At 46.2% G+C, this 14,484-nt stretch overlaps 1 protein-coding gene and 1 long non-coding RNA gene across 2 annotated transcripts in view; one reads left to right on the top strand and one right to left on the bottom strand.

Annotated features, from left to right (window-relative positions):
- The window catches only part of apc2 (APC regulator of WNT signaling pathway 2), a gene marked incomplete in the record, with an annotated part of 32,977 nt that extends 19,150 nt beyond the window's left edge, over positions 1–13,827 (top strand). Inside the window, 7 exon segments of the mRNA XM_014012234.1 lie at positions 2,632–2,730; positions 4,073–4,472; positions 5,821–5,919; positions 6,045–6,184; positions 6,269–6,463; positions 6,547–6,761; positions 7,745–13,827. Of these exon segments, the coding sequence (XP_013867688.1) occupies positions 2,632–2,730; positions 4,073–4,472; positions 5,821–5,919; positions 6,045–6,184; positions 6,269–6,463; positions 6,547–6,761; positions 7,745–13,235 (6,639 nt within the window).
- A 105-nt stretch (positions 13,828–13,932) lies between these two features.
- LOC106520262 (uncharacterized) overlaps positions 13,933–14,484 on the bottom strand; it is a 3,707-nt gene continuing 3,155 nt past the window's right edge. Inside the window, exon 3 of the long non-coding RNA XR_001310533.1 lies at positions 13,933–14,460. This is a non-coding gene — a long non-coding RNA (uncharacterized LOC106520262). The remainder of the gene's footprint in view (positions 14,461–14,484) is intronic.

Genomic DNA, 14,484 nt, shown 5'->3' with positions numbered 1-14,484 from the left:
GCCTAAAGCTAACCTCACAGGTACCTGACCCTAAAGCTAACCTCACAGGTACCTACCTGACCCTAAAGCTAACCTCACAGGTACCTACCTGACCCTAAGGCTATTCTCACAGGTACCTGACCCTAAGGCTAACCTCACAGGTACCTACCTGACCCTAAGGCTAACCTCACAGGTACCTGACCCTAAGGCTAACCTCACAGGTACCTGAGCCTAAAACTAACCTCACAGGTACCTACCTGACCCTAAAGCTAACCTAAACTCAATTCACACCTTGGTCCTAAACCCAACCCCCAACCCACCAATGGTTTTAAACCAAACGGGGACTCGACTTTTGTCCCCAAATGTAGGATTTTTTGTCTTAAAATTGCCCCCAAATGCCACCAAAGCCAACCCCCCCAACAGACACACACACCTGCTATGGCTCTCTATCCTTGTGGGGGCTTTCCATTGACTTCCATTTAGGGATGCACGATATATCGGCATCAGTGTCGGTATRGGCAGATATTTTTAAGAATGTCGTATCGGTCCAATATGTAAAACCGGGCCGATATTAAAGTCCGATATTGATTTTCCCCTTTTTATCTTTGTGTTTGTGTTTTGGGAGGGGAGATGTTTGGTCGAGTTTTATCTGTTTGATAATTTTAGTGATATTGATGCTGCGCAGCCAGGAATAACTGAAGTAGGGAGCCATGTCAGAGGTCTGGTTGTTTATTTATGGTATCAAAAAAAGACCCAAGTGTGTTTGTGTGTATATGTATAATATAATTTGTYTGTTTGTGTATTATCGGTAAAAATCGGTTATCGGCCGCGACAGCAATAATTATATCGGATATCGATATCGGCTGAAATTTTTATATCGGTGCATCCCTACTTACGTTCATTTTTTGGAAATTTTATATCCTACCCCTGACCATTTACCCTGAAATGAACCTCACAGGTACCTGACCATAAGACTAACCTAGTCTTAATTCACACCTTGGTCCTAAACCCAAACCCCCAACCCAAAATTAGCCTCTGAACTCGAGGCTGCATTTTCCTGATATATCGTCCCCACCAAGTAGCAAAAACAAGAACACACACACACACGTAGAGTGTGTTAAAAAGATGGATGGTCTTCTTAATACAGAACTATGACTTTATAAATAATGTGTTTTAAACTTTACATTTTGGGTAAAAATCTAAAGTCTTTTCGAGTAAACAGTCGTGTCCAGGTCATTGGTGTAAAAGTCTAAATCAAGTCAAAAATCTGGACAATTTTTCGAGTCGAAAGTCGTGATATTAACACCTCTGGATACTCACTGACTTGGTTGGATTGGTTCGTTTCTTGGACATCCTGGGAAAAATAAATACTTAGTTCCTCCTTCCTCCTATAAACACAGATAACCCACCAAACCTGCGTTGCCAGATCTGAAACAAAAGAAATAAAACAATGTTCTGTGACGTGATGGCGGCTCAGAAGCATAACGACAGCAGGTTAACTTCAGCTGTTTATAAAAAAGTCTCAGATTGAAGTGGGGTGGGGTGGGGTTGTGTTTGTTTTCCTGTCACATGATCATGTTGAATGTTTTATTTTCAGTTTGTAACTTTTATCAAAAAGAAAAAAATCAGTAGGTCCTCTGGATGGGTTCTTTAGTGAAAAGTTTCGTRTCTCGTTTCACTAAAGAAGKACCATCCAGAGGACCTACTGATTTTGATTTTTTTCTACCTGGATTACTGAGACGCATCAGGACATTTGTAACTTTTACTTCTTCAGACTCTCAGACGTTTCGTCCTCAGCTGTAAACCCGTCTCYGTGGTCTCTAAGCTCTCAGCCTGGTTTCAGCTGCCAGTCGGTCCCTCTGAGGCCGAGCGCTGCAGCTCTGGACGTCATCCAGGCTGTGAGAATAAAAACCTCTCTCCTCTCTGTGACCTGCAGCTCTGACCTGCTCTCATCTCCTGTCAGAAACAGCAACATGGTTCAAAGCTGTGGATTTTACAGATTTATCTCTGCAGAGGTGGACGTCCTCTGTCSCTGCAGATTGGGGGGCTCGGCTCACGCGGCATCCATTTTGTGGGCTCGTTGTTGCTGCTGTTTTTTTAATGGAGGAGGTTTTTGGATCGGATCCACAGATTCCAACAGGGTCCGACGGGACGYCAACTAACYAAAAYYAAAAAAAAAAKCTTCAACTTGTCTTTGTRGAACGGGAGCGAGACACACAAACAGCTCGGCTCTTTGTCTGCAGCGTCTCCATCTCCTCACACATCACACCCCGAGGCGTTGCCATGGCGACGACGGGATAGAGGCGGGGCCTTTGATACGAGCCTCGGAGGATTTCAGCCTGTGAATCTAAATGAAGCTGGTTGTGTTCCTGTCTGTCAGGGCCAGGACTGGGTCTGGGTTTGTCCCGTCCTCAGTGAGACGGGTCGTAGGACAGATTTATCGACGTCTGCGCTCAGATTTTTTTAAACATTCAGGTTTAGAGGCTGGAAATCTGGTGAAACGAGTCAGGATGAGCAGAGGTTGATAATAAATAACAGTAAAACTACATAAAGCTCTGCAGACATGGTCCCCCTTCAGTCTGAGGAGCCTCSTCAGCTGCAGAGACCAGCAGAACTGGGTCAAAGCCTCATCTTCTCTCCCTGTGTGTGCAGCTGTCCGGAGCTGAGAGGCCCCCTGCAGGAGAACCGGAGAACAGCAGCTCGTCTTCGGCTGCAGCTGCAGGAACAGAAGCTGCAGACGGAGGCAGCAAGGTAACAACCCCAGAACTGAAAGATGTAGATTATTCTCATGAATGTACCTTTAATCAGGTATGTTACTTTATTATCACATATAGAGTTTTGCCTTCATGCATATGGAGCACCGAAACTGTCATAATTAGAAATAAAATCAGATAAATGGAAAACACACTTAAAGTTCACCAATTAAATTAAAAAAAGAGAACTTTACCTCATGTTTTATCATTTAAATGATCATCATATTTATTTTCCAGCTTAGTTCCAATAAATTAAATATTTTAGCACAAAATTTACATTTTACTGTCTTTAAAAATATATATTTTTGGTTTTCCTTTTACTTGTACATGCATCTGTGTCTCTTAAATGATTATATTTAATTATTTTTTAATAATTTTTCCCACAAGTCTTTTTATTTCCATGTGTTGTTTTTACATTTATCTGTCTCCTGTTTTTACTTATGAATTTCTGCCTCATTATGTAAATAAGGTGGGTGGAGCTTCTTGGGTTAGCTTCTCTCCTATTATGGCAAGCCGTTGGGGTCATAAATCGGGCGTATATTTACGTGCAAATCCGAACGCGCGGTGCCGTAAATAACGTGGGAACGCGCGGTGGCGCCACGCACGGTGGCATTAAATAACGTGCCGTGCGGTGGCGTTTTCTACCCTAACCCTAACCCTAACCCACCGCACGTTTGCGCGTAACGCCACCGCACGTGGGGCCACCGCGCGTTCGCACATTATTTACGTCACCGCGCGTTAGGATTTGCACGTAAATATACGCCCGATTTATGGCCCCAACGGCTTGCCATATCCTATTGGTCAACAGACGGGTAGAAAACAAGAAGAAAAACACTGACCTGCGTCTTTATTTTAAACTAAATTTTAAACTTTAAGCTAAACTGAGGAAGCAGCAGCAGCACAGTAGATCWATACATGGATCCTGCTTCCTGTCTGTTGACCAATAGGAGAGGAGCTGACTCAAGAAGCTCCGCCCACCTTATTTACTTAGTGAGGCAGAAATMRATAAGGTAAAGTAAAAACAGGAGACAAAGAAATGTAAAAACAACACCTATAAATAAAGACTTGTGGGAAAAATATTTTTAAATTGTTAAATATAATCACTTAAGACACGTAAAAGGAAAAATAAAATGTATTTATAAAAACAGTAAAATGTAAATTATTGGTTAAAGTATATTTTTTGCAACTAAGCTGGAAAAAAATATGAAACATGAAGTAAAGTTCTCCTTTTTGATTTAATTGGTACATTTTAAATYTATTAATATATTTATTGGTTCTTTTARATATTTCTATTTTTATTTCTAATTATGTCAGTTTTGGTCCTCCATACATCTTTTCAGGTGGAGATGGTCTTCTGGCTGCTGTCCATGCTGGCCAACCGAGACAAGGACGAGATGTCCCGGACCCTCCTAGCCCTGTCCAGCTCCCAGGACAGCTGCATCGCCATGAGGAAGTCCGGCTGCGTCCCCCTGCTGGTTCAGATCCTGCACGAGGCGCCCGCCGGAGGCGCCGGAGAGACGGCGGCGGGAGGCGTCTCRTCAGGCTGCAGCCGGGAGACAAAGTCCAGAGCGAGCGCCGCCCTGCACAACATCATCTACTCCCAGCAGGACGAGGGCCAGGCTCGCCGGGAGATGAGGGTCCTGCACATGCTGGAGCAGATCCGGACCTACTGCGACAGCGGCTGGGACTGGATCGAGAGCCACGCTGCCACACCTTCACCTGGAGGAACCAAAACATCAGGTGAGTCTACTGTAAAACTGAACAATGCAGGACTTCTTTAAGGACGGCGTGGTGGGAAAATACACCCAACCTTTGATGCACAGAGCTTATCTTCCTGGACAAGTTCTTCCTGCTGCTCTTCAGGACAAATGTTTAGAAAAATAACATTTTTTTAGGCCTTCAAGGACAGAATTATCTCATCTTCACAGCGAAGCACGGTGGTGGCTGCATCATGCTGTGAGGACGTTTCTATTATTGCTGGACGGTATACCGGTTTGTACCGAATACAATTTTGTATTTTTGTTACGAAATGAGTTTTCTGAAAACCGACATACCGGTTTAAATAGCCTCAACACCAGGGGCGGAGCCAGGGGGTGGCCATGGCCACCACAGACAAATCTTTGGCCACCCTGCTGTACACACTCCTTCCACAGTGAAACAACCGTTAGGGGTGTAATAATCCTCCTGAACAGTTGGTGGCAGTAAAATTATTAATATTAGTTTTAAACATGCAGTTGAGGGCCATCATTATTTGGCACAATGACTTGTTACAATTAAAAATAAATCACTAAACAATATAAAAGTAAAAGGCACCCCTAAAGTCATTGGATATGATAAATTGTGTCACATTAATTAATATTTTCTCCGCTGTAGCAGTGAGTTTAGAAACAGGATTATGGAACTAGTTTAATGAATAATCTGTCTCTGAAATAATTATTAAATCAAGTGGTTATTTATGCAAAAGTATGCTTAACAACCTGGTAATATACACCAGAAACAATAGACCCGATAATGATCTTTTCTCAACCCTCCTCCTTCACGACCGGACCAAAATGCGTGACTACTGTCTKCAACCACCAGTCAGAGAAAAGACACAGAGCAGGGAAACAGCGAAACAGCGTACAGTTTAAAAAAAGGTCACTAAGCACTGTTTGTACATTTTATTATCAGCTGACCTGTGATGAAAAGAAAAATAACGTGATATACCGTGAAGCCGGTGTAAATGTTGAAAATACCGTGATATAAAATTTGGGTCATACCYCCCAGCTCTAGTTTCTATCAGCAGAGATTAGGAAACTGGTKAGAGCTGAAGGAAAGATAAACGGAGCAAAATATGGAGAAATATTAGAGAGAAACTTGATTTAAGACTTGTATGAAGGTTTGTTGAAGCAACACTTTGATGGTTTAAAGAGAACCAGTTAAATGTCCTGGGACGGTCCTTTTTTAAAAGTTTGGTCTAAACAGGTAGAAAATGTTTGACCTTATATTCTGACCTGGATGTAAGCTGTCTGGATTCAGTAAAACTTGTGTTTTTGCAGATGTAATTTAACATTTAACCCATTTCTCCCCTCCTCTGATGAACCCACAGATATCCCTGAACCTGTGGACCCTCAGATCTGTCAGGCCACGTGTGCCATCATGAAGCTGTCCTTCGAGGAGGAGTACCGGCGAGCCATGAACGAATTAGGTTTGTGTAACYAGACGTATCAAGTTTCAGCCATGTTTAAAGACTGACCTGATCGTTTCCAACCGTTCTGACAGATTCAGAGCCGTGTTTGTTTTTATTTATCTGAGTTTGTCGTTGCCCTTCAGGTGGTCTGCAGGTGGTGGCGGATCTGATCCACCTAGAGCAGGACATGTACGGGATGCAGAACGACCCCATCAACATGGCTCTGCGCCGCTACGCGGGGATGGCTCTGACCAACCTGACCTTCGGGGACGTCGTCAACAAGGTGAAACCGGAGACGTTAGRGTTATTTAGCATCTGAAACTCGTTAGCTGTTCGTCATATTTACATCCTGCTCTTGGTCCTGAAGGCCACCCTGTGCTCAAAGAAGAGCTGCCTGCAGGCTCTGGTGGCCCAGTTGTCCTCGGACAGCGAGGAGCTCCATCAGGTGGTCTCCAGCATCCTGAGGAACCTGTCCTGGAGGGCTGACATCAGTACCAAGAGGGTCCTGAGAGACATCGGCTGTGTGTCAGCACTGATGACCTGTGCCCTGCAGGCAACCAAGGTAATCATTAAATCCTGCAYCCAGGAACGCGTCACGTCGAGTTTACCTGTCATTTAGTGCTAAAGAGGTCCGTCTTCCTGCAGGAATCAACTCTGAAAAGTATCCTGAGCGCTTTGTGGAACCTGTCGGCACACAACATCGACAACAAGGTGGCGATCTGCTCCGTCGACGGCGCTTTGGGTTTCCTCGTCAGCACCCTGACCTACCGCTGTCAGACCAACTCACTCGCCATCATCGAGAGCGGAGGAGGGATTCTCCGAAACGTGTCGAGTCTGATCTCCACGCGGGAGGACTACCGGTGGGTTTTCCACGCATACGCAGATGTGTCGTTCAGACGTTCAGCCTGAATTAAAATATGATTTAGAGGACAGAGATTTCTTTAGATATCTACAAATAAGAGATTACTACACAAACAAATTAACCAAAGCTGACAGACACAAACTACAGCATTATTGGAGTAGTGATAGATTCATATTTACGAAAAGGAGTAAAAATCATCTCAGCTTTTTATAACTCTTTGGGGGAATGTAGKGAGGAAACAACAATGTATCTAAAAAAGAAATGGGAAACAGAACTGAGGATTAACATACCAGARGAAGAATAGTTTCAAACGTGTGAAGTACAGCAAAGCACAACAAATTCACTAWCGTGGAGAGAATTTTGTTGGAAAAATTTAACAAGGTTCGACATAACTCCTAAAATCAAAAGTAAACAGACTTCTACAATAAAAGAACGTTGGAGGTTATGTGGAGAAGTAGAAGCCAATCATTCACATACTTTTTGGAGCTGCACAAAAATAACCAGATATTGGGAACAAGTAGGATCAACATTGACTAAAATTCTGGGATACGCAATTCCAAATACCTGCTTAGTGATGTATTTGGGGAATATAATGAATGCGGTGAGGAAAGAAGACATACTGTATTTCTGACAAAGGTAATCCTGGCTGCAAGTAAAAAGGCAACAATAAAACGTTGGTTGAAACCAGACTGGCCTAAACAAGAAGATTGGATCAGGATTGTGGAGTAAATTCAATAATGGAAGAAATAACCTAAGATTGAAAGGAGGCAGGTGTGATAAACAGTGGAAAAATGGACTATTTCAAAATGAAACACACAACTCTGTAAATATAGCTTATTGATTACTGAAAGTTTGATTGTAAGTTATTGTTAAATGAAATTACCAGACTGTTGTTCAATGTTCTGTTTGTTTAATTGAGCAAAAAACAATAAAATGGGTGGGGCTTGTTGTTTAAACGTGTCTGTTTTTGTTTCTACACAGGCAAATCCTCAGAGACCACAGCTGCCTTCAGACCCTGCTGCAGCACCTGCGCTCTCACAGCCTGACCATCGTCAGCAACGCCTGCGGGACTCTCTGGAATCTTTCCGCCCGAAGCCCGAAAGACCAGGAGCTGCTGTGGGACCTGGGGGCGGTTAGCATGCTGCGCAACCTGATCCACTCCAAGCACAAGATGATCGCCATGGGCAGCGCCGCGGCTCTACGGAACCTCCTGACCAACCGACCCCTGAAGTACAAAGATACCGCAGTCGTGTCCCCAGGCTCCTGCTTGCCCTCCCTGTACATGAGGAAACAGAGAGCTTTAGAGGCAGAGCTGGATGCCAAACACCTCGCGGAGACCTTTGATACCCTCGAGAAGCAAAGCCCCAAGCACCTGACCCTCAGCAAGCCCCTCAGGCACATTGAGAGTCTAGCGAAGGATTACGCTTCTGATTCTGGCTGCTTTGATGACGATGAGGCCCCCAATAACTCCAGCAGCCTGGATACTGGCAGCTTCTCCATGCTCTCTATGTTTCTCACCAACTCTAACCTCCTGCAAAATCAACATCGAAAGAGGGACAACGAACCCGAGCGAGACACGGATCCCCCTCAGGTGCTCAAGAAGAAGCATCCTCCTCCTGAAGATGTGGTCTCCGCCGCCGCAGAGACACTCGCCAAAAAGATTACCAACACGGTTGCTAAGATTGACAGGCTGGTGGATGACATCACCATGCACACGTCCTCTGAAGACAGCCTGAGCCTCAGCTCCGAGGACCACCTGGCTGACTGGGCTTATGGGCAAGACGAGCTTAACGAAGCCCGGGCAAATTCATGTTCCCCCTGCCGTTTCTCTGACACGGGCAGTTTGGCCCACAGGGAGCGCTTCAGCCGAGTCCACGCCCTCCTGCGCCTCAAAAACACCCACGCCAGTGTTTCGACAGACAGCCTGAACAGCGGCAGCACGAGCGACGGCTACTGCGGCAGCAAAGACCAGATCCAGACGTTTCCAAAAGCTCTAATGACGCAGCAACGACCCAACCAGCTGGACCTAAAGGTGGCTCATCAAGATTATCTCAACGTGGACCCGGCGCTTCTGAATGAAACTAACCAACAGGATATTCCAGAGAGAGATTCTGTGAATAATAAAGAAGTAAAAGCTGTGGAGCTCAACACAGACACAGAAAAGAATCAAGACCCACCAGCGCAAACACCAGTCAGTGTATCCACAAAAGTGTCCTCTGATGTCAGCATGACATCAATTAAGCTTTCCCCCACCTACCAACAGGTCCCACTCATTCAGAGTGTGGCCAAATTTGGCGTTTCAAAGACAACCATCAARGTTCAAGCAGCTCAGGCGATGAGGCGGCAGGCGTGGGTTCCCACGGTCATGACCGGGGGTAGCATCACAAAGTTTCCCCCGATGAATTCCACCAGAAGTCCAACCATTGGGACAATGGAGACAGTCCAGAAATATTCCGTGGAGAACACTCCAATCTGCTTCTCCCGCTGCAGCTCGCTGTCCTCCCTGTCCTCAGGCGATGGGGCGCTGGACGGACAAAGCGAAAACGAGCTCGAGAGCGACTCGTCYTTGGAAATAATCGAGGTGGAGGACGGCGAGTTGGTGAAGAGAGAGCACGAGGATGAAACCTTAGAGGATCTGAGTGACAGCCAGCTGTTGATGACAGACTCAAAAACCTTCCCCTGCAAAGAGCTGAACCCCAATGAGGTCACCTGTGCTGCCAAGAAGGAAAAGGTGTTCCTCAGAGGAGCTTCACCTYCCATAATCGAAGACAGATCTCCATCCAGCTCCTCGGAGAACTACATCCACGAAACGCCTCTGGTGTTGAGCCGATGTAGCTCAGTCAGCTCACTGGGCAGTTTTGAGTCTCCCTCCATTGCCAGTTCAATCCAAAGCGATCCGTGCAGTGAGATGATTGATGGAACAGTAAGCCCCAGCGATCTTCCAGACAGCCCAGGACAAACCATGCCTCCTAGCCGGAGCAAAACTCCCTGCTGTGTCGAGCCAAATGTACCAGAGACGCAGATCACAGGGATAGCAGGCCAGTGGGAAAGCAGTCTACAGAAGCTGATGGAGATCGCGGATCCCAAAGAGAGGTTTAACCTTCCTCCTGACCTGGACACCGTCTACTTCACTGTTGAAAAACCCATTGAGAACTTCTCTTGCGCCTCCAGCTTAAGCGCTCTGCCCCTTCATGAACACTACATCCAGAAAGACGTGGAGCTGAAGTTAACCCCCCTGCTCCAGCAGAACGATGAGAATCAGCCGTTCCCCAACGAAGATGAGCGAGGCTTCGACGAGGAGCGCTGCAGCGAGTGCAACTCGGATGACGACATCGAAATTTTGAAGGAATGCATCAGCTCAGCCATGCCTTCAAAGTTTAGAAAAGTCAGATCCTCTTTAACAACCAGCATCCCCCATCACATACTCAGTTCTCAAATCCGAAAACAAATCCTTCTGCCGTTCACCATGCTTCCAAGTGATAAAACCCAAAGGTGTCACAAGAGGAGAAATCCACAAAAAGACTTCAAACTGGACGATACTTCCTTAACAGATTCTGCAGAGGGTACGCCCGTCATCTTCTCCAGCACAACATCYCTGAGCGACGAAACACTTCAGTATCCCCTGAGGGACAGGGGGGCTAAAGACTGCACTGCTAAAGGCCTGAACAGAAAGGAAGTGAAAAACAACGAAGCAAAAAGAATKGAAGACTTGAGGATATTTTCACACTTCCACAAACCAAACAGGACCAACTACCTGCCCGAGGTCCACATGAGCCAAACGACCAAACACGTGATCCCCACTCAGAAGGTGCTCATGCAGAGCAAAGAGGTGGCCGACAGAGTCGCCAACCTCAAATATCGCGATCAGTCTCCCAATCAGCAAAAGAGGCCACAAGGTCAGGGTCCRTGCAGGAAACTGGAGCTGCCCGTCATAAAGAAAAACACAGATGGTAACATGAATTCTGGATCGCACAAAGGAAACAGAATCTATCGACAAATGACAAATTCTTCAGAGGACAGTAACAGCTTCTACGAGGACAGAAGTGAATGTTTGCARAAACACCCCAGCAGGAAACAGATCAGGGAAGCGAGCAGGAATACTCTGTCTCGAAGCATGACAAATATAGGCCGGATAGATAATTCCCAGGGAAAGCCCCGAGGGTTTCAGAGAATCAAACAAAATCTGATAAGGGATGAATCCCTGGCGTGTTACTCGTTAAGCTCCTCTCTGAGTTCACTTAGTGACGCCGAGTTTGAGGATCAGAAATCGAAAGCCCAGCAAACGTGGTACAAGAACAGACACAATAAGACAATGGCACAACAAGCAAAGGCCGTGACKATTCACTGCCAATATGACGAGCAAAGCTCACCGAGCTCAGTCAGCATGGACTCCGAGGATGACCTCCTTCAAAAATGCATAACGTCTGCTATGCCCAAACAGAGGCGGAAGATKGCTTCCAGAAAAAAGAAAGCAGAAAATGCTCAGAAACAGAAAGTCTCTGACGGATGGGACATATATACAGAAATGGACAGCGACGATATGGGGTGGGACAAAGACTCTGACCTCAACAGTGTTGAATGGAGAGCCATACAGGAAGGTGCTAACTGTGTTGTCACTGGGCTGCAAGCATCGAAATCCCAAGAGCCATCTTCTGAAGAGACGGAGTCGGTTCTGTCGTTCATGTCAACATCCAGCTTTACACCCAAAGAGAGGAAGTTTGCTAAAGATAAAAAAGCAAATAAYCCTCTAGACTTTGAGAAGCGGAAACCTGTTCCAAACTTACCYGTAGTGTTCCGAGGCAGGACGGTGATCTATACGCCGAAGAAAGAGGAGGCTCCGTCACAAAGACCCCCTCCCAGAAAAGTGCCGATCAACACAGATGCTCCTAAGAACCCGAACCTTGCTCAGCACAGATCGAAGAGCCTTCACAGACTGGGCCACCCCCAGGACACAGAACTGTCTCTTCCAAAGAGGAGTTCTACTCCACCTCCACGGATAACAAAGAGCTCGTCCTCTGGATCGTCTCAGAGTTCCACGCCATCCAAGCAGTCACAGAAGAAAATACCATCTCCTACTCAGACCAATAAACCYATCCAGAAAAAGACCTCCACGTCCAGTAGTAGCAGCTCCCCTGCTACTAGTCCCCCTGAACGACGAGGACGCTCTCCTGTTGTCAATCAAAACGATAAATCTCCACCACCTAAAACTCAGAAGTCACCTGTTKGGATTCCTTTCATGCAGACTTCACTCAGGCAACCCAGACCTCTGTCTCCACTGGTGACTAACCAAATGTCCAACAGGCAAAGTACTCAGATAAATGGAAGAAGAGCCTCTCCAGCTAATCAGTTTGACCTGGTCAGGATGACCTCGGTCCATTCCAGCAGCAGTGACTCAGATCGGAACGGATTCTTGAGGCAGCTGACATTTATTAAAGAATCAAAGACAGGTCGAAGACGCGACGGCTCACCTCACAATGCTTCGGGATCACAAAACGGATCCCCCCGCAGGGCAGTTCCTGGAGCCTCAACYGTCTTCCTTTGCTCATCGCGCTGTCAGGAGCTCAAGGCCGCAGCTCAGGCTCCGAAGCGGCTGCAAGTAAAAGAGTCCGGACGTGCACAGCAAGTCCCAAGGCCAAACCCCGGACTCCAAAAGCAGACCGCAACTCTATCCAGAGCAACGTCAAGTGAAAGGGATATTATTGCAAGACGGCAGTCCAGAAGAACCAGCTCTGAAAGTCCCTGCAGGGCGGCCCAGCGAAACGGGCCAAGCAGAATCTCTGGAGTCAAGCAGCAACAGGACAAAGACACCTTTAAACGCCATGCCTCATCACCAAGCATAAATGTACTGAGTCGAGTGACCAGCCGCTCTTCGCTGCGCTCGTCTTCATCCGATTCAAGCGGAAGAGCTAAAAGTGAGGARGACACAAAAAAGAAAGGAGCTACCTGGAGGAGGATCAGGGACGAAGACGTACCTCGGATCCTGAAGAGCACTCTGCCCGCCAACGCGCTGCCACTGGTGCCTTCTCCTGATGGAGAGAAYCCGAAGCTACCTGCTCTTCCTGGAAAACTGCCCACCATTCTCCTGGCATCTCGCAAGACRAGTGACGCAACGGTCCAGACGGAAGACGTATCCAACAACAAGACCAACTCMAGCACCTCTCCGACGACTGAAACAGCTTCGGTGGTCTCAGAGGAAGCGACCAGGTTGGCTTTTCTGAAAAAGTTTAGCTCCACGTCTGGGGGGAACCTCCAGGATCCAGAGTRAGACGGCTCGCCGAGGAGCCACGGTGCCGCGGGTACGTCCGATGGCCATGTGAGTGGAGTCGTCACTTTCCGCCAAGGTTCCCCGAGCAAGGCCGCCCGAGTCACGCCYTTTAATTACACCCCCAGCCCGATGGCCGGCTGCCTGCAGGAGGTGCAGAGCCAGGCCACGACCAACACTGAAAAGTCTGGGGGCAAAAGTGAGTTGTAGGGAAGTGGATCCAGTCCACGTGAAAGACTTCAAAATAAAACTCAGCACCTCCGTTACCTCGGGTATCGACTCGTTCTCCCAAATGTCCTCTGAACAGTTCGATCAGAGCTTCCACCTTCCATTCACACCTTGCTGGATGTATGCACCGACACAGACCTGGTAAGAATGGACCACAAAGAACTCACATGAGTAATGCATCTTTTTTTATACTTTTTTTGTATTTGTAGATCATGCAATCATTGCCTGGTAGAAAAATGTAGTGAAAACTGGATTTCAGCTCACACAGTGGATTAGTTTGTTGGACACAACAGAACAATGATATGCAAGGTCCTGAACAGTCTCTGAAGGTTCCAACTGTGGTGGACTTGAGTCAACAAGGACTCAGTGACTTGTGACAGATTTTTTTAGGTACTGCACATCAAAGCTTTTACCCTTCAACAAATATGACGCTCCAACCCCCTGTAGGTTCGGTGGATCAACGTGTGATGAGATGTTTCTTTAGATTAATATAGTCTCTTACTAGTATTACTCACTTTTATTACAGTTTCTGTCTGTTAGGACTACTACGAGTATAAACACACGGATATTACCATTTTATTCTCACCTTATTAAACTGTGAATACACTGTTTGGATGTGTTAAAGCAAAATAACACGAAGGTTCTTTTTAGACGTGCAGTAAACCTTTAASAACTGGTCGTTTAAACTAGACCCGTTGTCTCCGGTAATGGTCCAGAATTCGTTCAAATTCATGCAGAAACTTCTCTCTGCAAAACCGTGAGCCTAATATGAGAATTATCTTATATTTTAAAAACAGCATGTCCAAAAAGGCCTGATGTTATCTTGCTAATGACGTCCCTGGTCATGTGCATTATGGGTAAACAGGTATAAGACTATAAGATTAAGGTTCAGACCGTGTTTGATGCAGGATCTGTAAGAAAAAAATGTTTAGAGGGACACAACTACTGCCTTCATATTTTAAATACTCCTCTCTCACTGTGGGTTTAATTAGATTTTTACAACATTAGCTTACCTGCAAGGCTGGTTTAACAAAAACACGACAAAATAAAGTCTCAAACTTCCATAAAGCTGTAATTTAAACCCTGTTTAGGTCAAGCTTACTAGCTGACTGTATTAATTCTAAGTAATGCTTTGGTATGACAGCACACTGTTTCCTGTTCCTGTCAGTAACTCTGAGTACCTGTTCCTGTCAGTAACTCTGAGTACCTGTTCCTGTCAGTAACTGAGTAC

This window comes from Austrofundulus limnaeus, unplaced genomic scaffold, assembly GCF_001266775.1.
Source record: "Austrofundulus limnaeus strain Quisiro unplaced genomic scaffold, Austrofundulus_limnaeus-1.0 Scaffold89, whole genome shotgun sequence".
NCBI classification, from domain to species: Eukaryota; Metazoa; Chordata; class Actinopteri; order Cyprinodontiformes; family Rivulidae; genus Austrofundulus; species Austrofundulus limnaeus.
The sequence above is the reverse complement of the archived record's forward strand: the minus strand, read 5'-3'. Positions and strand labels throughout refer to the sequence as shown.